We start from the raw sequence: 22,763 nt of genomic DNA, 5'->3' as shown, positions 1-22,763 counted from the left end.
TCATTCTTTTAAAAAACTGAACCACATATTGCAAGGGAAGATTGTGTTATTTTCATTCAGCATAGAGATGTTTTGCTGAAAACCTTCCAAACCAGGACTAACATGTCAAATTTCTCCTCTTAACAGTGATGAAAATATTATCTCTCTGGTTTTCTTCCACTGTTTAATCATCCATTATTTTTTCATCGATTCTTACTGACTATGACAAAATCAGAATTTCACCCCAAATTTTCCTCCTGATGCTAACGATTAGCATGTGCAGATCGTCATTATGTTCCAAGATAGCAACATCCCAGCTGCATGTTTTAAGTTTGAATATCTAAGATCTGCTTTCCTAATCATGTAAAATCAATGATAAAAATAAATACTTAAAAGAAAAAATTAAGACTTGGTAGATATGTTAAATAACTACTTTTTTTTTTGCTACACTTATTTCATAATGCGTCAAAAATTAGACTAGCTATATCCAAGAAAAAATGAGAGATGAGGGAAGTAAAAAAAGAAGCAAACACAATATATTAAAGATTCAAAAATTTCAGCAACCTTCAGACTGCAGAAAGTCAGGTCTCCCTGTTGCTTTGCTAACCCTTTAGAAAAATAGGGTTGACATTAAAATCGAGAATCACACTCACCTGCAGGTGCACTTCACAAATTAACTCAGTAAAATAGTATTCTCAGAAACGGTGCAGTGACGGCATTAAGGTCAGGGAAAAATGGGTAGTGCCAGAGCCAGGAATTACGATCCAGGTCTCCAGTCACCCAGTGCAGGAACTTGCACGCTCAACTACCCCACCTCTGACAAATGAGTTGGGCTTCTTAAGCTGCGATTTCAAATCGATTTACTTAGCGACGGGAAAGCGTGCCGCTCAACATGAGCGCACACCACTTCTGCTAGCAGCTCTGCTTACAGTCACCTCCTGCCACCGCCCTTGAGAGCCCGGTGCTCTGACTCTACGCTTGTTTTGTGGGGTTCTCAGAGATGGCAAACCGAGGTCATCTGTCAGGATGGAGAAACCACTCCTTATTCTTCCTTGTTCTTCCTCTTCCTTTTCCTCTTCCTCTTCCCCCTCCATCAGCCCATCAGGCATGCTCATTAAACATTTTAACTCACTACAATGAGCTCCAACGATGCCCACTCTGTTAGAAAATATCCTATTAATCTGCTTGACAAAATAAAGCAAAACAAAGCAGGAGGAAGGGGGACGGATCTGTAATGTCTCCTAGGCAAACCAGCAAGGAACCTTGCCTCCTTTAGCTGGACTGTGCATAACACATTACGCAGAGAACGTCTGCTCTCCCCCAGGGAGAAACCAATAACCGTGCCTATGCCCTCAGCACCCTGCACCCCACGTCGTGCCGCTGTCTGGAGTGTGCACGCACGTGCCCGGAATTGCAGACATCTGGGTGAAGCCCAGCACCTCCTGGGAAGGCTGGCCCTATTGCACGTGAATTGCATGACTCTGCATAAGCTGTAAAGCCAAGATGCTCAGGATGCACCCAGCTTCCACAGCATGCACAAAATAATTGTATGTGCCTCTAGCAAATTTCACGCTCTCAAGAAATACCAGACTCACTGGTTGTGCGTTGCAGGTATGTCCCAAGACTCTGCCCGTACAGTGCTGTAGCACTCATTAGGTTGCCAGAACGCTGAAGAGCCAGGCAAATGAAGGCAATTCTCAAATTCTCAATTTCCAGGCAGAAAAAGAAGACTTATGAGGGAGAGTCTTACAGGGAGCCTTACACACACTTCAACAAAAAGATGTACAGTGCTCCTGTCTCCATGAGTTGTTACGTCAAAAAGTACTGTGGTGATGCTGCTGTTAACGTGGCTGAAGGTGAAGTGGAAGTCCTCTCACATGTTGTGCCCAGGCTTGAAAATTTTTGGTCTTATCATGAATGAATGAATTCTTATCATGAATGAAAAGGTTCTACTTCTATTACAATCAGAATTATATTTTAAAAAGGCAGTGTAGCAACAAAATTACTTTTTCAGAATAAAGTCCACCGGTAATGTCTGATCAGAACACTATCAAAAACTAAAGGTCAGGAAGAAACAAGAAATTGGAATGAATCATGACAGGGTTAAAAACAAACATCCCATTTTGATTTTGAGAGGTTTTGATTAATTTCTGTTCAAATTTATATCAAAGCACATTTCCTTTCCCCCAAAAACTTTTGAGTTTTAGCAAAGCACTGTGACGGACAGCAGCAGCTTTGCCATCGGTTAACCGCGAGTACTACTGCTGCAAGTTTCAGGCTCGCTCAGGTCTCTCACGACCTACAGTCTAACTCCCGCATGGACCAAATCCTCAGCCCAACGGCCCCTCTCCCGGTGAGGAAGAGCCTGACGTCCTTCCTCATGGCACCACCAACTCTATTTATGCAGAGAAGTAGCCCCTTACTTGGTAGGGAACAATTCTGAGCAGGCTGGCAGGCCACCACACTTGCAAGGCCCAGAGTCGCTGCCCCGACAGCAGTGGTTCTGGAAGAGGTACCGAGCACTGTCCTTTGGTGAGGGCAGCAGCGTGCTGAGCACTGGCGAGCGCTGGTGAACCATGCTGTTTATGGAAGGATGCTTGGCGTGGGCTTTTCTTGAAAGAAAACAAATGCAGATGATACCTCGGTATATTTGGACAAGTCAGGTCTCCTAAGGACTCACCAGTGTGCCCAAGGAGTACCTCAGCTACGGCAGTCACGCTGTATCAGCATTCCGGTTTCCTGATTTCTGCAGGTCAACGTTGTTCCTGTCTCTTACAGCGGGATTGAACATGTCGGAGCAAAGAAGCCTGCCGATTTCTTCCCAGATCACTTGGAAGTGCTTCCATCTGAACACAAGCCAAGCCACATAGTTGCTGAAGTTGTAAAAGCCCTAAATTGAAAACAGAGGTCCCTTTTTCACTGGGAAAAGGCTCAGAGTCCCACTGCATCCCAGAGTGCAGGTTGGCATGACTCCGCTAACATGCCAGCAACCATTTGGCATCAAGCTTCACCATGCATGCACCAGTGAAGATTTGAAAGAACTGGTCTTTTAAAGGTTTGCAGACAGATGAGGCTAGAAACAGTTAGCTCAGATGGATTTCATCTTGCTCAGCTCTGACCAGACTTAGTCTTGCTGCTAGAAACTAAGGAGAAAACCTGAGATCACCACCCAGTTTCTCTGAATAATCGATGGAAAGAGACTGATGGGAGGAGTCATTCTGGGGGTGTTCCTATCGCACACATCAATCTCAGGAGGCAACAATTCACCCCCCGGCTGAGGTTCTGTTTCCTGCAACAGCCGTCAAAGCCGCCAAAGGGCATGGTCTGACTGGACAGCTATTGTCTGGGCAGCTGCAGGTAGACAAGATGATCCCCACCCTGAATGATGGCATTATGATCACAGAAAATATTACTACCAAAAATGAACTCATCGCATCTCACCTCCGCCTGTCTGCTTGCTGATTAAAAAAACCAAAATCAGACTTTTCACAACTATTTAACATTTGCAATCCCTGGCATAAGATGAATCAACTCCCAGTAAATCAAATCTCTAAGTCAGTCCTTGAAAAGATGGCCTCACGGGGACTGCCATCTGTCCTTGGAATTGAATCCACATTTCCCTTCTTTCAAGGAAAGGCTTCCCAGTTTACAAAGCGCAAAGCCTAATTTGGGCCCAGGTGTTTTGTTTTAATTTGCTGAGACCCTGCTACATATGCCAGAAATGGCTAATGGAGCTGCATGTTGCAGGCCAGAAGAGCTTACTGGCATCTAGAAATGTCGCCAAGGGTAATGGAAATAAAAGAAGGCTGTAAAATTTCTTACCTACAGAGATGAAACTATGAGGCCAATGATGAGAAGGAACCTAGAGACCATAGTTCCCAGAGGGACCTCAGGCTGCAGCGGGAACTGCCTGGGGTCTGAGAGCCACAGAGGGACTGAAACTCCCTGGTTGAGGGCTCTAAGGGGAAAAGGCTTGGGCTGAAGGGCAAAGAGATGGTACTTTACAGGGACATCTAGGCCCTAGGGGTAAAATTTTATTCTAGGTACTCTGCCCTACAAGTAAACTACTGGGGGAACCGGAAGGGAGAGGAGGATTTGGATATGCAAGAGAGGGACAGGCTCTGGGCTGGCAGTCACACTATCGTTTTATCTTTCTTACCTCAAAGTAGCTCCGACCTTTCTGCAACGATGTGCTTCTCCTAAGGCAGTGAACAAGAGCACAAAATTAATAGCAGCAGTTGTCCTTTCAGTTCTCTGAACAGAGCATTGCGTATGACTCACAGAGCTATGCCAAGCTGGCATTTCACCAGGGCAATAAAGTTGCTGCTGGTAGATCCTCATTACTAGCATGTGGAGACCCACTGTCCAAAAGAAAGGCAGGACTTCTGCATTGCCTCAGGAGGAGAAAATGCAAAATATTGTATGGCCCAGTTAATTGAATCTGACAGAGAACAAAGCTGGATGTGATGAGCAGGCGAGGCTCCCCTGCTATGCTACCTAGACTGAGCTCTCTGCATGGGCCTCTCAAAAGTGGTCAGCGCTGATCTAACCCAGTTCCCACTGAAGTCAACAAAAACACTCTTCCTGACATCACTGGAAGAGCCACAAGCAGAGTTCCAAGGACACAAAGCCAGTCCAATGCTGAGACAATAAACTTGAAAACCAGGAAGGAGATGCCTGATGTATCTCCAAGAAGAAATGTATAACGTGCCCAAAAATGACAAAGGGCCTTTGTTAAAGAAGCTGTTTTCCCAGTGGAAGCTGGAGAGATGCTCTTGCCACCCACTCGAGCCCAGGGATCTCACACAAAGCCAAATGACTGTCCATCGTGGAAACAGCCATTAAAGCAGAAGATGAAGCACACTCCCCAGCAGCCACTCAGTTCTGGAGACAGTACAACTCACTCTCCGAAATGAAAGCAAGTTTTCCCTGCCAGCCTACAGATCACCACAGATTCGATTAGGTCCTGCCAGATGCACAGGAAAGCCTGTCTCCACATCAACTCACCAATTCCTGACATCTCCCTTATCTTCCCCATAACACCAAGTGTTCCACACATCTAGGGTATCCCCAGCTGCCATCACCCCAGAAACATCAATGCGGAGCAGACCATGAAGCTATGAGCTTGCAGCCCTATAGCTCTATTTACCACCTTCTGACTCTTATCTCTTGATTTTTTGATCAAGAAGACCATGTAACTCCCTACCTGGTTCCCACCAGCCATAATCCTGCTGACACTTCCCAAATTGTGCAAGGGAAGAGAAACTTGACTCTGCAAGCATGGCATGGCCGTTTGCCAAAGCAGAACTCCCAGAACACCTCTGATGTTTTTGATTACTTACGAATTCTGGTAAAGCATGGTAATCTGTCTTCAGAGTACCAGAGAGGAGAAACCTAAAGTGACCCCAGCTTCTTAAAACTAAACGTGAAACCCAGCTTTACTTTCTAACATTATACGGCTCAGGCGGTGTCTTAGAACCATCCCCTAGTTCAGCAGAGAAACCTATGCAGGGGCCAGCAACAGAAAATAATGCTAATAATTAGAGTCAAATAAGGTCAGGGGTCTCCACCCTTCCTTCTCCCAGTGCTTTCTTCCCTCAGGTGAGGTATTAAGCTAAGAGACCTGCTTGAAGTAAAGTTTCCTAAAATAAGAGATGAACTAGGAGGCCCCTCCCATGTCTAGGGCACAGTTGCTAATTACCTAGGAAAATACAGAAAGGGTCAGGAAAACATCAAACTCGCAACAAGCTTCAGGACAGGACTTGTCAGAAACGTGAAAGAGTGAGCAAAAAGCCTTCTGGTGATATAGTAATACCGATTTCTCAGAGCTGCGAGGGGGACGGGATGAGCTCGTGCACAAGAGGAGGACAGCGCAGCCAAGGGCAGACTGCAGTAAGCGTGGGGGCTGGATGCAAGACAACAGTGGCTTCAGACAGCTACAAGAACCACTGTTTGCACAGGGGCACACGGGGAAGAAGTGCTCTCCGTGCCTTCAGCACCTCCATCCACCGCAGCTGTGACTCTGCCCATGAAGCCAGCTTCGAGGATCCACACGGCCTGGCTCACCCGTGCTCGCGCCACCGGAACACTCTGTATTTGGGAATACTCTGTATTTTTCCCATTATGACAAATGCCCATAAGGAAACTGGCACCACAAAAAGGTTGCACAACCCTCATCAACTTAAAGGGAGAAAGCCAGACACACCTATTCCTTCCTTGGCGTTGGAGGCACAAAAGGACTAATGCTAACACACACAAATAACAGGTCTGGAGGAACTCTCTCAAATTCCAGTCTGGGATAGTATCAAGATTGGATTTTAATGCTGCATTTTATAAATCATGTAAATCGTTAACATGCAGATGTTCTTCACCTAAGCCTCCCTTTTTAAACTTTCAGAGGAAACTTTTACCTGAAGAATCAATAATTTCCTATAAACACACAGACCTTTGGCAGATCTGGAAGGGAAAAAAGCAGTTTACCAACATAGTTTAGGATTTCATTAAAATGTTGCTATGGCGAATTAAAGTGAAAAGCAAAAGCTTCAGTTCCATCATGAACCCATAGTTGGGTTACAAGAAAACATAGTAAAGCGGGGGGTGGAACATTATCAATAGTTTCTCAGCTTTATAATCTCAATATTTTTCAAGTTAAAATAATTCGTCAAAAGTAACCCTCCCCACAGTTTCCATTTTGACAAAGGACCTTTCCCATCCAAAAAACGTGTGCTCAAAAAATTCCTAACTATCATTTATAATTAAGAGTGTTAATCAGTTCTGTCCCTCAGCACTTGTTTTTGGCAGTTAATATAATGGTCTGGGAGGATCCAGATAACATTTAAGGCTAAACTGAGTCAGCCTGGAAAAGATGTAATTGCAGTATGGTATGGGAAGTGCCACAGATTATAACATGCTCAGCATTAGCCTAATTCAGAAGGAAGCCGTAGTCAGCTACCGCCACCCTGCTATGAGTAACTCAGCGAGGGCTCTCTCCACACAGCACCTTACATCATGAAGGCTTTAACACACAGCTCTTTTCTAGACTTTGTGCCTTCGCAGCCTGGACACCAATTTCCCAACCCACTGCTGGGCTCTAACCCACACTGGGATATTAAAGAACACTGTTTCTTGTTTCAGCTCCCTGCTCTCGCGCCCATGATGGTGATTTTTTTTGCCACTAGACGACTTCTTTTCCTCAATCCTGCACATTCCCATCCACCATACAATACGAGGGAGTGAAGAGGCACCAGAGCTCACTAGCTGGGTATACGACAGGCTGCTTTGTCCAGCCGTATCCAGCTCTTGTATCCAAGTTACACTCTGCAGCAAGTTCCTCCAACTGAGTCTCATAAGGGCAAACATTAGGGCCACCCAACAGAAATAATGAAATGCTGTTGTGACCCCCCATTGTCCAACCAGCAAGAATTCTGTGAGCAGGGATTTGGCAGGAAAGGCTGCTCTCAGGAGTGCCCAGTGAAATGCCCATGCGCCAGGATGCAGACGGAACACATTCATAACTCTCCGTCCAGCACCTTGTGGGATGGGGCACCCTAAAATGATGGCCCTGTTGGGACAGCAATTTCAGCTCTGCTTTGACTCCATCATTTCACAGGTTACCTTCTCCTCTCTGTGAGCAGGGATTTGGCAGGAAAGGCTGCTCTCAGGAGTGCCCAGTGAAATGCCCATGCGCCAGGATGCAGACGGAACACATTCATAACTCTCCGTCCAGCACCTTGTGGGATGGGGCACCCTAAAATGATGGCCCTGTTGGGACAGCAATTTCAGCTCTGCTTTGACTCCATCATTTCACAGGTTACCTTCTCCTCTTGATTAGAAGGAAACCCCAGTTCCCCCACCCCAGCCAGGAGCAAGCCTGCCCGGAGCTGTGTGGCAGGAAGGCAGGTGACTGTGATTCCTCTGGTGGACTGGCAGCAGGTTCACACCATCTGATCTGACCAAAAAAAATTTGCCTGAAAGTGCTCTGAGAAGACCCCATGGGACTGGGGTGCTGGCTGGGGACTGCCAGCTCCTTTCTACTGCCAGGGAAGGAAACATTGCGCAGGAACGTACACGGCTGAGGAAAGCGTCCCTAACACTAGCATGGTGTGTGATCTCTCTGTAATTATGTTCTTCCACCAACCATTTTGTGTGTGGTGCTTAGTTGCTGGCCAGGGTTAAACCACACCACCTTCATCTCCTCTTAAAACTGCCCTTTTCTTGTCCTCAATGTTCATGTTCCCCTGGTCTCTCTGCCTTTTCAAACACCCTCCCATCCTCTCCTGCCTTCTTCAGTTTCTTTCTTAACTCCCAGTTCGGGTTTCTCTCCACTTGCAGTTCATCACTCAGACCATCACAACTAAAGAGTGGTTGGTCTCCACCACCCTGAAAAAGCCATGCACCCCCTTCCCTGCTCAGAGGTAGGATTCCTACACTTCCAATGCCCAAGCACAACCTCTCCTTGTTCCTACTCCCTTCACTTGCTGCCCTCCAGGAACATGGTCTCCTTCACTTGTTTGACTAGTCTCATGCTACCTCAGACTTGGCGTAAGAGGAAATTCATGCAGGGCTCAGTGACAACCAGCAGGTACATCACCATTTGCTTTCAAGATTTAGTTAAAGTGGAAGTGGCAGGGTTAAGATCCAGCGCTGGCACTGATTTCTGCCCTACTGACTGGCACGTTGAACCCATTAAAGTTTCCTGCTGTGTACACCTAGCTAGGCTTCCGCATACCAGGGCTAGAGCTTTCTGGTCTGATATCCGGAGGTCTGCAACTCATTGTGGTCAAATCAGTTGGCAACAGCTCAAGAGAAACACTTCTGTAGTTGGTTATGAGATGAGATAGAGCTGCAGGGAGATCAGGACACTTCTGTCTCCTGGTCCCTTAGCCCTCTGTGACTCCTTGGTTCACAAGACATTTATTGCCCTGGGCATTCACTGGTGTCACTCAACAGAAGCCTTGGCCGTGGACTACTGTGACCCTTGACATAGCAGGAGTCCCCAGAAGGGATTGCCTTACTTTCCACCAGGCTTGTGTTGCTGCTGTGCCATGCCTTGTTCAAGGGTAAGGTTAGCATACACCTTGGCAAGGTGAATCCTGGCCACCGCTAACTTCACCAACACTTCATCCATTTCTTTCTTCTCTACAAATATCATAGTCCTTCTTAAAACAAAAAGGGAAAAAGGTTCTCAGGGAAGGTGCTCTGGACAGAAAGGACGCTAGAAAGAGCGACCGTTCCTGAGACATAAGCATGGATTTCAGGCACACAAACCAACGCGCTGCGTGACAGCACTCCCAGGGACCGCTCTGTAGCCAGGCTGCGCTCAGACGCCTCCCGCACAGTTTGGCAATGCCGGTGGAGCCACATGGCCTGGGGCTTGGGCCCAGACAGTCTCTCTTGCCCCACACAACTCATAAGCCGCCTGTATGCAGCCCATCAGGTTGCCGTCTTTGATCCTGCATAGCTCATGAACCCTTTCTGCAGCCTGCGTAAAAGCCCTGGAGGTGCACGGGATATCTCTGGGCGCAGGCTGTCGCCGGCGGCCTGGAGCAGTGGGTCTGGCTCACTCGGAGACAGCACTTAACTTCTCTTCAAAAAGGCACACGAAGCGCTTTTGGGACTGCCTCTAAACAGGAACAACTGACACTGCAAGCCTGTACTTTAAACCAATTCAGATCAAACGCTAAGGAAATGCCAAACCAGAGAGCTTTCCATTTCCTCTGCTTCCCCTGTAATCCACATGACTGTCTGCCAGTGCCTGGGAGCGCTGCCGGCCTAAAAGTTACCAGCCTCCTGTCACACGCAGGGGAGTTGGTTTTATCTGTCCTATCCCTGATGGCCTCCAGCTCTAAAGCTTCCTACACAACCCACCTTTAATAAATTAGGACAATTGCTCTGGGCTTCTCAGGGATAATTGCTAATAAAATTCAGCAGATTTTCCCCAAAAGACATGAAAGGGTTGGATGCAGAAACAGAAAGAAACTAAAAGGGAAAGAAAATGCAGGGCAGAAATAATAGCCCTTGTTCCATTCATGTCTCATCCACCACTGGTGAGTTTTTGTTCTTAGAGTCACATATTTCAGAGGTGAATACTCCCAAGCTGTCTCCAGTGGGGGAATGCCTCATGCCCGCTGCTTTGGAAAACTGGTTGGTTGTTTGAAGTTAGTTACAAGATCTTCCTGAACCTAGAAAAAGCGAGGAAAGCCTCAGGCTTGGGTTTACAAAGAATCAGCATGGCATCAACAAAAGACAAAATATTAGAAGTCAAAGATGCCCAGATTCATCCTGACTTTCTCTGATAGGAACCCCTTCCAATACTTTCTTTTCCAAAGAAAGTTTAATGAACAGAAGCAATGAGGTCTGAACCCAGGATGGTCTCAGATGCCCCAGTGAGGCACTGTGGTCACCAATACTTCTACACGGTCTAGGTTCAAGAAAACTGAGGAGCTATTCAGACCATCAGGCCTGGCTCCCTGTGGGCTAAAGCAGACCCAACAGATGAGCTGGGTATCTCTCATAGGCAGCCCAAATAGCAGGAACCCCAAAACACACCAACTAGGAGCAGGAATAACCAGCACTGCTTTCTGTATTACTAGGTTATCACACAGGGTCTACAAGAAGAGCAGCTCGAGGACTGCAGAGACGTTGGATGTGTCTGTCATACAAGAACATCAGGCTGATAAAGGACTAGGCAGGTCACCAAGCCCTGTCTCCAAGTAACCTGTCTGTCAGTTTAACTGGGAGAAAATTACAGGTAACACTGGCGAAAAGCATGAAATGATACCACCACGTCTTGCCTCCAGTCTGTCTCTACTTGTGGCACATAGCCAATACTACATAAGAACGCAAAAAGCATCTGAAACTAACTTACGTCTTGGAGGAAAGGGGAGGGAGTTTTCTTCCTGAGCAGGCCAGGAAGGCAACAGCCCTGAGCATGGCATTTATGTGGGATAGATACAGGGAAACACACGGCTATGCAATCTTCTTTCATATTCTCTCAAATAGATCAGCATATCACAAACCCAAGGATTCTTATCACAAGTGTAATTTTATGTCATTATGATTCTATTATGTAGTTATAAAATCTCTTTCACAAGCTCACAGAGCTCCACCTTCAGAAAAAAAAAAAAAGGTAGTTTTGTTCCCTGCCCCCACTACTTCCTAGTGGAAGACCATTCCAGAACTTTACTTCACAGGATGGAAAAGACAGTCCTTGCTACATTTGATGACCAAGTTCAGACTTAGACAAGGTGGATAACAGAGGAAATGGGAGGTCTTGAAAGGGAAAGAAGATGCAAAAAAAGCTCTTCACACTTTGATTAATATGTCCTTGCTCCTGCAAGGCAGCTAAGATGCTGAAACAATTATGGATGTACTTCACAATTCCATAGGACCTACAATTGCCTTTTGTAATTTTATTTTCCTTCCTTGTATTCATACTTCAGTAGATCAATATCCTGAATTCCTGCTTCTGCATGGTGTCTCTTCTTTAAGCTCCTCTGATGTTAACACTACATGCAGGTAATCCTGAGAAGCAAGCCACCGCCCTTGAGGGAAGGTAATGAATCTAAACAAAACAGTATTGTAGAACTGCAGAGTCAGTATATGTTTCCCACCAAAAGTCAGGACTCACTTTCAGGAACACTGCATGGCAGAACACATGGAAAACACCCTCCTGGCAGGGTTTATCCAGTGTTTGTAGCTGATACCTACTAACCAGAGCCCCCTTGATCCAGGAAACGTACCCCTATATTGCAATAGATCCAAACTCCTCCTTGTTTCAGTCTGTTTCTGTACTTGGCACACGAGGAGATGATATAAGCCATACTGAGGTGCCATGACCCACAGAGTGGCCCCCTTGGTCCTTACCAGCCAAGAGCGAGGAGATCATTTTGTAAACTGCAGCCCAGAGCACCTCAGCTGAATCTACGACCTTGGTGTATGAAACTACGCTGATGGATTTCTTTATTTAGGAATTATTCCTTGCACAATGAAAGAAACACCTGTGGATCTATGGACGTAGAACAAATCAACCCCTTAAGGCCAGCAATCCTCCAACAGTCTTTTCTTCAATCCAGATAAATCAGCCCCTCTTTACATCAAGACCTCATTCATTGTGAAGTAAGTAATCATTAAGTGTTGTAAGAAAATGGTCAATCAATCCTCAGGGACTATTACAGACTCTAGAAAATCACTGAAGTTTCTTACAATCACAGTTTTTAACTGCAACGTTTTCTCCCAAGGCATCTAACCCTCTAACACAGCAGCTCCTGAACTACCCCACTGGCATCCCTGCTTACGCTCTGCAAGGTAGCAAGTGTGGTCACACGCCCTTACTTGGGAACTGCTTTCCTAGCATATATTCCTCACGTTGTAACATGTTCCTAGCACCTAAGAGTCATCTGAACCTGCTTTGCAAAGTGTTTAGAAATGAAGTCTTACAGCAATGTGACCCACAGCACAAATTAACACCCAGCAGACTCAGTTGCGACTCTTTGCTGGTCCGTATTGCAAGCAGAAATGACTGGATGCTAAGGTTATTACTGGGAAATGGCATTACGGGATGGTAACTCAATCCAGGGCACTCACACAGACTTAATGGTGGTGGTAGCAGTAATGATTTATTCAAATTGCAGCATTACCTTGAGGAGCCAAATTATTTGGTGACCCCATTGCAGCAGGACTGGATCCAGCCACATCTTGAAAGCAAGACTACGGTGATGCCATGCCACGTGAACAACAGTGCATGCTGCTCTGGGCAAGGCTGGGGCAAAGTGGGGTTCAAACCCTCCCTGAAAATCTGTCTCTCTGCATACTCAGAGAAGCCTATGTCCCGGAGAGCACAGAGGACAAGAGGACCTGAGACATAAATGGTGAGACCAAGCGTTTTTCCTTCTTAGTGTTCCATATATAGACTGGGACAGTATAGCAAGCGGTTCTTGCTCATATGCAGAATTCCACCGATTCTGACACAAAAGACTGCTCTGGGATTCCAGATTTGCTGGAGCAAGCTCTCCGTACTTACACCCCCAAAGTCTTATACTCACGAAATCAACGATCTGTATTTCTTTTCCAGGGCAATTTTTTCCAGGTAAAAAGAAAGGTAGAAGAGCAGGGCCATGAGGAACTCATCTAGCTTCTCATTCCTAAATGGAAGGCAGAAAGGTCACTGTAAAATCTGCAAATTTGCAGATACAGACACCACCAGACCATTATGAAAAAGAACAAAGCCTCTGCTCAAGGGCCTGAATTATACCAAATATTAGCTACATGGCTGAGACCTGTTCGCAGCAAGCTCTCCACCCCACACTAAGACTTTGAAGGCTCTTAGAGAATTACTAGGAGTCCAATAAACACCCTGAAGAGAGGACTGAACTGGGTATTACCAGACATACTTCCAAGAAGCATGTTTTCTGCACCGAACGTGCTGGAAGAGTGGCATTGCCACTCAAAGGAAAAGGGGGACAACTTGCACACCTCTCCCCTTCCGAGACGACAGTATGGCTAAGGCTCAACAAGGCCTACAGGTACATTCCTAAGTCAAAGGCAATGCAGCCACGCCATGGCCCTGGTGATGTCAGGGGTATGCCCCTGAGACACAATGCTCTGCCTGCTGCCTCCTCGCTTTTAGCCTTAGAGAAGTGATGCTGATAAGTGACAGCAGCAAGTAACGAGCCCTGTAGCTCTGACGGGGCACAGGGAAGCAGCCCAGATTCCCTGTTGTTAGCACTCCTGGTGCATGCAGTGTTGAGGGCTTGCTGGCTAACATGGACTTTAACTCTAAGTTGGTAACAGCCTTTGGATATTTAGCCCCAAGTTCTTGGATTCCTTTAGAAAACAGTGGAAAGCTTCCAAACAGGTGATTATTTCTCTGCACATTGTCGAAGACAACATGTATTTGGTATTGTTGCCCACTAAATCTCACAGATGAGAGATTTTACACCTCTGATATTTCATATTCTACTTCTCACACACCCTGGTCCCTCCACTACCGGCTCCACAAACAGAATTCTTGAAACAAACTCTAAGTGACATACCTCATAACTGCTGCAAATGGTAGCATGTGATGTGAGTCATTTGCTTCTTTCAAAAGCAAAACAGCATCTGGAAACATACAGAGGAGAAAGAAAGTATTTCCTCAAAAAAACTGCTAGTGTTAGTAAAAATAGCTTTCTAACTTGTATGGGCAATGCCTTGCTGATACGCAGTACCAGCAATTACTCACATTTGACATCATCCAACGTCACATATTCATGTTGCGTCCACTTTGACAGCCTATGCAATTTTCCTTCTGTGTCAGCCAGCCTCCTATCAGGGAGTGTTGCACTGCAATCATCTTGGAAGATGCTAGTGGTTGACCAATGCACAACATTTAAGCACACAGTGTTAATTCCAGTCAGAGAATATTAAGATTATCTACCTGGTATGTACTCTCTTCACTGCACTGTTTCAAAGGGACGGGCAGTGAAATGTGTTTGGCAGGTATCCTGAACTAACTTTCAACTATGATAACCACATAAACAGGCTGGGGGTGTTGAGAGAACAACCCCATTTCACCTCTAAGGTTGCCTCTGAAGTTGCTCTTTTAGTTGCTAATATAATAAATTGTGACTATATCATTTACATCAAAGAGGTTTTAAGTAATGGATGAAAGTCAGCTACACCATGTTGTGAATTTATAAAATTAATAATAATAATAATAATACTTTAATCTTTGAAGTGCCTTACACAGATGAATTAATTACCTCACAATACTCTTTAGGGTAGATGAGAATTATTGCCTCGTTCTTAGCGATCTGGAAACATCAACAAAGATGCTGAATGACTTTACCAAAGTCGTACCGGGCTAGTGCCTGAGCCAGTATTCGACACCAGGCATGTCTGGCTCTGTTTTTATGTTCAGACCACTCATCCACCCTGTCGAAATGACAGCTGGCTTCCTGTTTCACATGCTTTGTTCAGACATGATCCTCAGACAATGGGCGAAAATATTCCCACCCAAAAGATCTTGTTTCTTTTTGAGCTAGGCTAGTTGAACTGAAATACCTCTTTAATGTCTTCACACATATTTCCTGAAAGTGAGTATTTTTTCCTTCCTTAAGGTTTTCCTCAACTGCTGGACTGGAGCTGAAATACAGAGCATGAGCATGCAGCAGTATGAATTTAAACTACTAGCAGCAACGCAAAGAGGTCAACATCCCAGGATAAAAAGGCATATCTGTTTTGGCCTCTAACTGACACTAGAAACATCTGGGTTGTGGTGAGGTCTGTGTGAGATAGAGCTTTCGAGAACACAGAAGCAGAGTAAAGGGGCCTCCCCAGGGCTTCCTGCTCTGTCTCCTGCCACCATACACATTGTGCCATGTAAACCCCTCAAGCAATCTGTCTCGAGGGGCTTTAGGAAGACTTTAAATGTAAACTGCCCAGTTCCAGAGCTTTTTGGGGGGGGGATCACTGAGGGCAGAAACAGGCAGAGGTCACTGGAAAGCTCACTCCTCTCCCTGGAGAGCTACCAGGCAAAGTCAGCAGCGTTCCCAAACCCAGCGGAGAATTTGGCTGGAGCTGCTGAGACGCAGACCATGAAAGGTGTTTGCAGGAGCCATGTGGCCAGCGAAGAGGTGAGCAGCCTGGCTCCACCCTGACAGAGGCCTGGAAAATGCCCAGCAGGGCAGGAGGGAGCAGCCTGCAGCGTGTGACTGACCCACCGCCCCCATGCTCCACTGCACTCCCCGTCCTTGGGTAGGGAGCCGGGAGGGTGTAGTTTGGCTGGTGGGGTTTTTCTCCCCAGTCGTTTAAATGATAAAGTCTTAATCCGCAGAAATTCGAAGCGCTGTGACAAGTCCCCTGCAGAACTGTGGTTTCCCTAAAGGTTTGCAGTGGTGCCCACCACTGCACAGGGTCGTACGTAACACCGGCAAGAGGGAACATCAGCCTGTGGACCTCCACCTACAGATTCCTGGGGTGGCATTTGGCCCTCGCGCCCCGCGCTGCTGCCCCAATGCATGGTGCACAATTCTGACAGGTGGCAGGGCTCGCCACGCACTTTTAGCCTTCCCTCTAAAGTGGGTTCAGCTTGAGAGCAGTATGGAGTACCTCCGTATTGCTGATTCTCTTCATTAACGGGAACAAAAAGAGCTCCAACCTCAATTAAAAAAAAATAAAAGTCATTGAAAAGAAGATGTCCTGCAGTTGATGTGCAGGCAAAACAATATTAGACTCTGACTTTACCTTACTTGGACCTGGTGTATCAAGGCATAAACCGGCATAATTTCAAACTAAACATCATGCTTTTACCTTGCAAATTCAAGTGTGTTAGTATCAACTTTCCAGTACCACACGCCTGGAGTTAGTTTTATCTTCTGCAAGAAAACAGCATATAGAGTACATGTCATAAATCTACGCTCAAGTTCTCAGCCCAACAAAGTATTTATAAAACAAGCACCGTGCATATGGGGCCACATTCTATCTGCCTTCATTCATTTTCACCCAGATGTTGTTTGTGCGTAAGAAATTGCAACAAAAGTTCCCTGAGATAGAAGGTTGCCAGCATAAGAAAGAAAAATGTGTATCTGTCTTTTTTTATGTCTTTCAGGATATGAATAAATAACTGAAAGTTTGCTAGGGAACATCAGTTTGCCAGTGAATCAATAAAGACTAGGAAATCTGCCGTGCACTAAACAAGACATTGCTTTTATTTGCGTTTTCTTTTTAAATAATATTTATGTAATTGTAGGGACTAAGTATCAGGAGAAAGGAAACCTTTGTTTAAAAACAGAATACGCACTTTCTTAATATCCTGAGAACGTTAAATAAACACCAGATAGACCCTTCAGGGGACACTGGTCAAAACTACTAGTAACAGTATTTTATAGCATTTATATTTTTTTTTTTTTAAATCCATACCAAAAAAAAAAAATCCCCTGGAAATAAGTAAGACCTATTAGTCTTCTCTTAATTAACAAGAGATTTGCAAACCCTTAACTACTATTTCCAGGTCACCTTTAAAGCAAAATTACTCTTCTTGCTGAAATCCTTCTGCCTACAAATTTAAACCGAGTGAAAGTTTAAGGCTTTCTGTGACTTTTTGCCAGGGACCATTCAGCCAGCCAGCCACAAGGCTCTCACGAATTCTTGCTCAACCTAATTCAGGAGTAGAGTGCTGGATACAAGAACAATTTGACGTCAGCAGCCCATGCGATGGTTAGACCACAGAGATTAATATTAGGAAACCATGGCTCTAATCCTTTGACAAAAAGTGGTTAATTCAACTTGTCTGTTCTAGTCTTCGGTTTCAGCTTTCTAATAGTGGTTTACAACTCCCAGAAGAAGAAGGCCCTGCAAACGCTGTGCCTTCATGTTACACACAAGGGATTACGAACCATGAAGAGAAGTGGAAAGACAGAAAAGGTGGTAGTATGGCAGAGCAAGGCCTACCAACGCATCACAGGAAGGAGACAATACCACTCCTGCATCTTCAAAACACATCTCAGCTGCGTCTAATACGAATGGCTGAATGACCGTCCCTGGCCACCTGCCCCACCACCACCACCACCCCCCCCCCATGGGCACCCATGCTGCAGAGGCAAACAGAACAGCCTCAGCAAGATGGAGCTGGGAAAGATGGGAAGACTCACAGATAGCATGGTGCTTCCCCATGGACACTGGACGCTGCCAGCGGAAAAGGGGAGAAGGCAGGCACTGTTCACGGCAGTCTCCTGGTGACAGCCTGCTGTCCCCTAGGAACCACAGATCCCAACACACAAATCCCCCTCCAGCTGGGGCTCATGGCCTGTGTGATCCGCTCCTTCCCAGCTCTGCTAAACAGCTTCCCTGCACAACATTTTACTCCAAAGAGGGAAACGGAGTGTTTTCCATGCAGTAACATCTCCACAGCTACTCATCTGGGCTCACTGTGTTCTTTGGCGGTGAGGAGCTTCAGAGCTTTTCCTGGTTGCTGGCCCAGGCCTGGCAGCAGTGAAGGCAGCTGCACGATGTCCCTCTCTCACAGGCACTGATGTCTGAACAGCACTCTGAATGTTACACATACTTTAGCTCGCGACTTTACAAGACTTAAAAGCGTATCCATCAGGTCACAAGCCTCCTGTGACGTGTCCTAGCTCCCAATGCAAGCGATCAGCTCAAGTCGCCCCTGGAAACAATTCCCGTACATTATGGCAGGTTGCTTAAGGGCATGCTTTTGAGGGAGTGGTTTTATCTTCAGGATATTGTGAAGCGTTGTTTTCACAAGCAGAAAATCTCTCATGCTAGTCACTCACATTGAAACAGCGCTGTGCCTAACTGGCACTGCTTAGCTCGCACCCAAAACCAGTACAAGTTACACTGACAATCAAGTCCACCCCAAAGGGTGATGGTTTGCTTTACAGCTAAGGCAGCCTAATAGGTAGTTGTTGATGGAAGAGGCATTCTTGCTCCCATCAAAGTTTTTCCATCGTTTACCTTTGTGTTGATTATTTTCTCTCTCCCCACAGCAAGGCGGCTCCCTAAACTGTCGAAAATAGTAATCCAACAAAAATAAATGAGAAGGTTTCTGTTAACTTAGCATTTTACATCAGCACATGGTAGAGTCAGAGAAAGGCCAGCGGAGATGCAGATAAAGATAAGGGGATGGGAGGACCACACCTCTCAATAGATCAGTTCAGCTCTAATGTGAAAACCAGCCCCAATCTAGGAGAATTTTGCTACTACAGCTAGGCCAGTATGTACTTTGAAGAGATGAAAACACCTGACCTAAAACTTTTAGACAGGTCAGATCAGTAAGGCAGAAGGAACATTTCCTATGCTTTCAGCTCTTAAAGATGGCATCGTTCATTTTTGCAATAGTTTCAGACTAGGGAGAATACACCTGAAAGCAGGTGTATTTGTGACCACATGGAAGAACACATGGACAATACAATGTGGGGAAAGAAAATTTCCATAAAACAACCTGTCCCTAACTTCCCCCCACTTCCACAGACTTCCAATCACTGCTTTTCTCCTGTAGGTACGGGGTAAAGGTTTACCCATACACAGCTAAGCAAACACAACCAGCCCATGGATAGCTCAGCAAATCAAGCTCAAAACAGCCTGAAAATTCAGCTCTGCCTCTGTTCTCTACAGCCATCTCTTTTTTTTTTTTTTTTTTACAGTCACATTGTGTATGTTGTGTTTCTAGTTGCTAATGCAGGCTGCCAAGTACATATCCATGACTTGGCAGCCAAGCCACATATTTAAGAGGATGAGAGAAGCAGGTTTGGGAACAACCTCAAATCTCACTCGTGGCAGCCAGGCAGCACTATAGAAATAGGCTCCCCATCAGGGGAAAGTGGGAGGTATGGAATTGATGGCTCATTGACTCATTTTATAGAGCGGGGCTGTCATCAGCCTCAGGAGACCATCGGTCCAGCTTGGCTCGAGTAAAAGCCATTCCAAAAGAACTGGGAAAAATAAAGGATGTGTTGCAGGTAGTCGGGGCCACCTGCGTTAGCATTTGTGGTGCAGGGGAGACAAGCCTTCGGCTGTACTGGGGATGGGAGCAAATCGGCACAGTCAATTTGCTCCCAATAAAGCCTGCAAAAAAAGCCAGGTGAAAGATGGGGAGAAACTAAGAGTGAGAACTACCTACAGGGAGAAGAACTGTGAATGTAAAGACTGGGACTGAGAGCTAGAGGGAGCTGGCTAGGCAGGCAGGGAAGGCCTGGGAATCAGTGCAGCAGACAGGTAACTGGGGCAAAATGACGAAAATCTTAAAGGGATTTGTGGAGAGTGGGACAGAATTGGCTCTGGCCAAGCACAAGGGCCAGGACAGACAAGACTGTTTGGGGGGGAACCCTGAGGCTGACTGAATTACCAGAGCCAGAGACTTGGGATGCTCAGATGCAGCACCATACCACCCTTAACCTACTACCCTTTGCTGGAGGAGATCACTTCAGCCCAGGTATTTCAAGAGCTAAGGGTGCAGAGGTGAGCACCAAACATCCCATCCGTGCCGATGGCCCAAACGGGTAGCAGTCTGGGAAAAAAATAATTGAAAGCCTGGCATTGTGTGGCAAAGGAGATTAGTGTCTGTTCGATCCCTGCTTCAGCTGTTGCAGGGGTCGGAAGCTATAAAATGAGTGAGCCAGAAGATTACAAGAAATGAAATTATGGTGTAAGGGTTGATGCAGTTGAAAGCTACGTGGGAAACTGATTTCCATATGGAGTCACAGAATGCCAGGCAAATCGCTCCAACCCGCATTTAACCCTAATGACCATTATTTGCATGCCCTTTTCTCTCTGAGCAAACGGCCTGCCTTCATGGACGTCTGAAAGGCAGGACTAGGTACCCACAGCTGCGACCGAAGCCAACGGGAACTCTGCTTTGAATAGTCCAAGAAGTATATCATACTAATCTGCCTGAAAAAACAGTTCCTTGGCATTTCTGGTAGAAGACCCCGTAATAGATGGCGTTTAGCTTTTGGTGTTTTATCACCTTCTTTCTGTGGGAATTATGCGTATCTCAGGGCTGAAAACGAAATGTTTACTGTTGTGAAGCACTCAAGATGCGATGTGGATGAGATCCACAGGCAACATCCTAAAGGATAATTCTCCAGAGCTGGGGCCGGATGGCACACAGTAAATAAGGTGTATATTGAACTGGGAAATACTATTTTCTTAGAGTATGCTCTGCCCATTGCATGCACTGACGGAGGCAGGTGCCCTACAGAAGAAAAAAAAAAAAATTTAAAAAACCCTCTGACTTTGTAATTAAAAAGTGGGTTATGATGCATAAGCACAACGAAAGAAGAAACCAGCTTGCTCTGACGGTCATAAATCTCAACAAGTGACCTTGCAGCCTTAATAGGCTGCTTTTAATGTTGTTTCTTGTGGTGTTTGTGTGTCCATGTGCATCCCATGAGCTGAGAACACTCAACCGTACGCATATGTACCCATTCTTTAGGTATATCTAATGTTTAATTTGGATATCACACCCAGAAAATAAACACATGCATAAACTCAACAAAAATATCACTGACTCGTCATCCAGTCATTCTCCTCTGTTCTGCTTCTTGTTTCTCCTTGCTGTGTCAAGTCTCTGTTTTCCATATCCACCATATTAATGTCCTCCTCTCCTCCCAGGGGCAGTTAAGTGTCAGCCCTGGTTTCTCTGGGAATATTAGACTCCGTGCCCGCACACTACTGTTTGTATTAGACACACAAGCGCAGAATTCAATTTCACAGCAGCTAATAGTCAGTCCATGACTATGCCATTTACCTGCCAAGTACTTCTGCCTGCTCATTAAAAACAAGATCATGCTATAGGAGTGGAATAAATAATGTCCTTAGGCATAATACTATGAGCACTGATGTGGGTTTTCACTTCAGATTTGTGCAAAATCGAAGCTCCTCATTCTTTGTTTCCAGCAGTTTCCACTGTTCTCACACGTTAACACTGCCGCCTTTCAGTCCCATCCCTTAGACCACCCAAAGCCAAGGGCAGTTAGATAGCTGCACTCGAACTTCTGGAGAGGTACCGTGTCCCTTCACTTCCTCATCTTCCTGGGACACCAGCACCAGCCTTGCCCTGGGTTGAGAGCCCCGTGGCCCGGCTACCTGCCACGCTTAGTGGCAACCAGACCCACAGAGGCAAACTGGCTAAAGGTGTTAGATAGGCAAAGGTAGAATGAGCTGCCGAGTCCAGACTGATGGTCTAATGGAAAGCAGGAGGCAGCAACTGCCTAACACCGCTGAGGGGAACACAGGCCGCTTTTGGAAAGCCAGAAAAACCAGCTGCACATTCTTTTACTGAAATCCTCGTGCAATTACTCCCTCTGCCTGGTTTTATCAGATGAGATTACTGAACGTTAGCAGTTGTCAGCTATTTTCATGCAGCTAGGCATTTGCCTTGGGCTCCTAACAATCAACCTTTTGTTGTTAACATGCCTCTAACAGAAAGGAAAAAGTATTTAAATTTATCTCATATTCAACAGGGTTTTTCCAAAAGTACGATTTTGATTCTGGATCTGAGATGCTCAGAAATCTATGGAGCTTATCAAAAATGTCACAGCCTGGTTTCTAGTTATTCTGTAGGATATAATAACCATCTCCCTGCTATAGAATTAGGGGAAAGAAAGGGAAAATTTAATATAGATGTACTATAGACAAGATCTCTCTGTTCAGTTCTGTGAGCTTTGAAGGTACTCATTGCAGAGAAGTTTGTTTTTAGGTTTTAGGTTATTAGAGACTTTTTAGCTTAGAAATTTAATTTAGATCTCTTCCACCTGTAGTGCTGGGGATAGGACTAAGGACTTGCTAGGCTCGGTTGTCCTTAACCAGGCTGTGTTAGTATGTGTGCAAACACGTCGAGAATGAGGCCTGCAGCAGGAAAATACAGAGTCTGCCAAATGAGAAATGAATGTGATTTTGAAAGAAAAACGTTTACGCTTTTAGACGCAGCCTGGCAAAAAGAAACGATGCTTTCAGCTGTGACGTGTGACTGCTAGACTGCCAGTCCAACCGTACAACAGCTCCTGGATTGATAGAAAATATTTCACGCTGCTTGTCAGGGAACAGCAAGGCAGCCAAGGCCCCTAAACCCATGGGGTTTTCTATAGAGTCTTGCTGAAACACACAGCATTAGCACTTCAGGAGGTGTTTTTGTAGCCTTAATTCTATTCCAAATAGATTTTCAGCTGCGGTCATTCGCAGCAGTGACACTTTGAACGGCCCCAACAGAGAGGGTACAGGTGCTGCTGACTGCTACCTTTTCAGGAATGACCTCACGCTTCTCGGTCCAGGACGCAACAGTGATC

At 45.8% G+C, this 22,763-nt stretch overlaps 1 protein-coding gene across 1 annotated transcript; it reads right to left on the bottom strand.

Annotated features, from left to right (window-relative positions):
• Positions 1-908: 908 nt before the first annotated feature.
• On the bottom strand, positions 909-16,367 carry PPP1R36 (protein phosphatase 1, regulatory subunit 36; the record flags this gene model as incomplete). Its single annotated transcript, XM_010151320.1, is given in 10 exon segments — positions 909-1,137; positions 2,403-2,591; positions 2,679-2,869; positions 4,139-4,178; positions 8,994-9,134; positions 13,023-13,121; positions 14,013-14,079; positions 14,201-14,322; positions 15,022-15,102; positions 16,270-16,367. Coding segments are annotated over 10 exon segments (1,257 nt in total), but the record flags the coding sequence as incomplete, so codon positions are not given.
• Between the last annotated feature and the right edge of the window lie 6,396 nt (positions 16,368-22,763).

This window comes from Eurypyga helias, unplaced genomic scaffold (assembly GCF_000690775.1).
Source record: "Eurypyga helias isolate BGI_N326 unplaced genomic scaffold, ASM69077v1 scaffold6065, whole genome shotgun sequence".
Classification (NCBI taxonomy): Eukaryota; Metazoa; Chordata; class Aves; order Eurypygiformes; family Eurypygidae; genus Eurypyga; species Eurypyga helias.
This window is presented reverse-complemented; position numbering and strand designations above follow the sequence as displayed.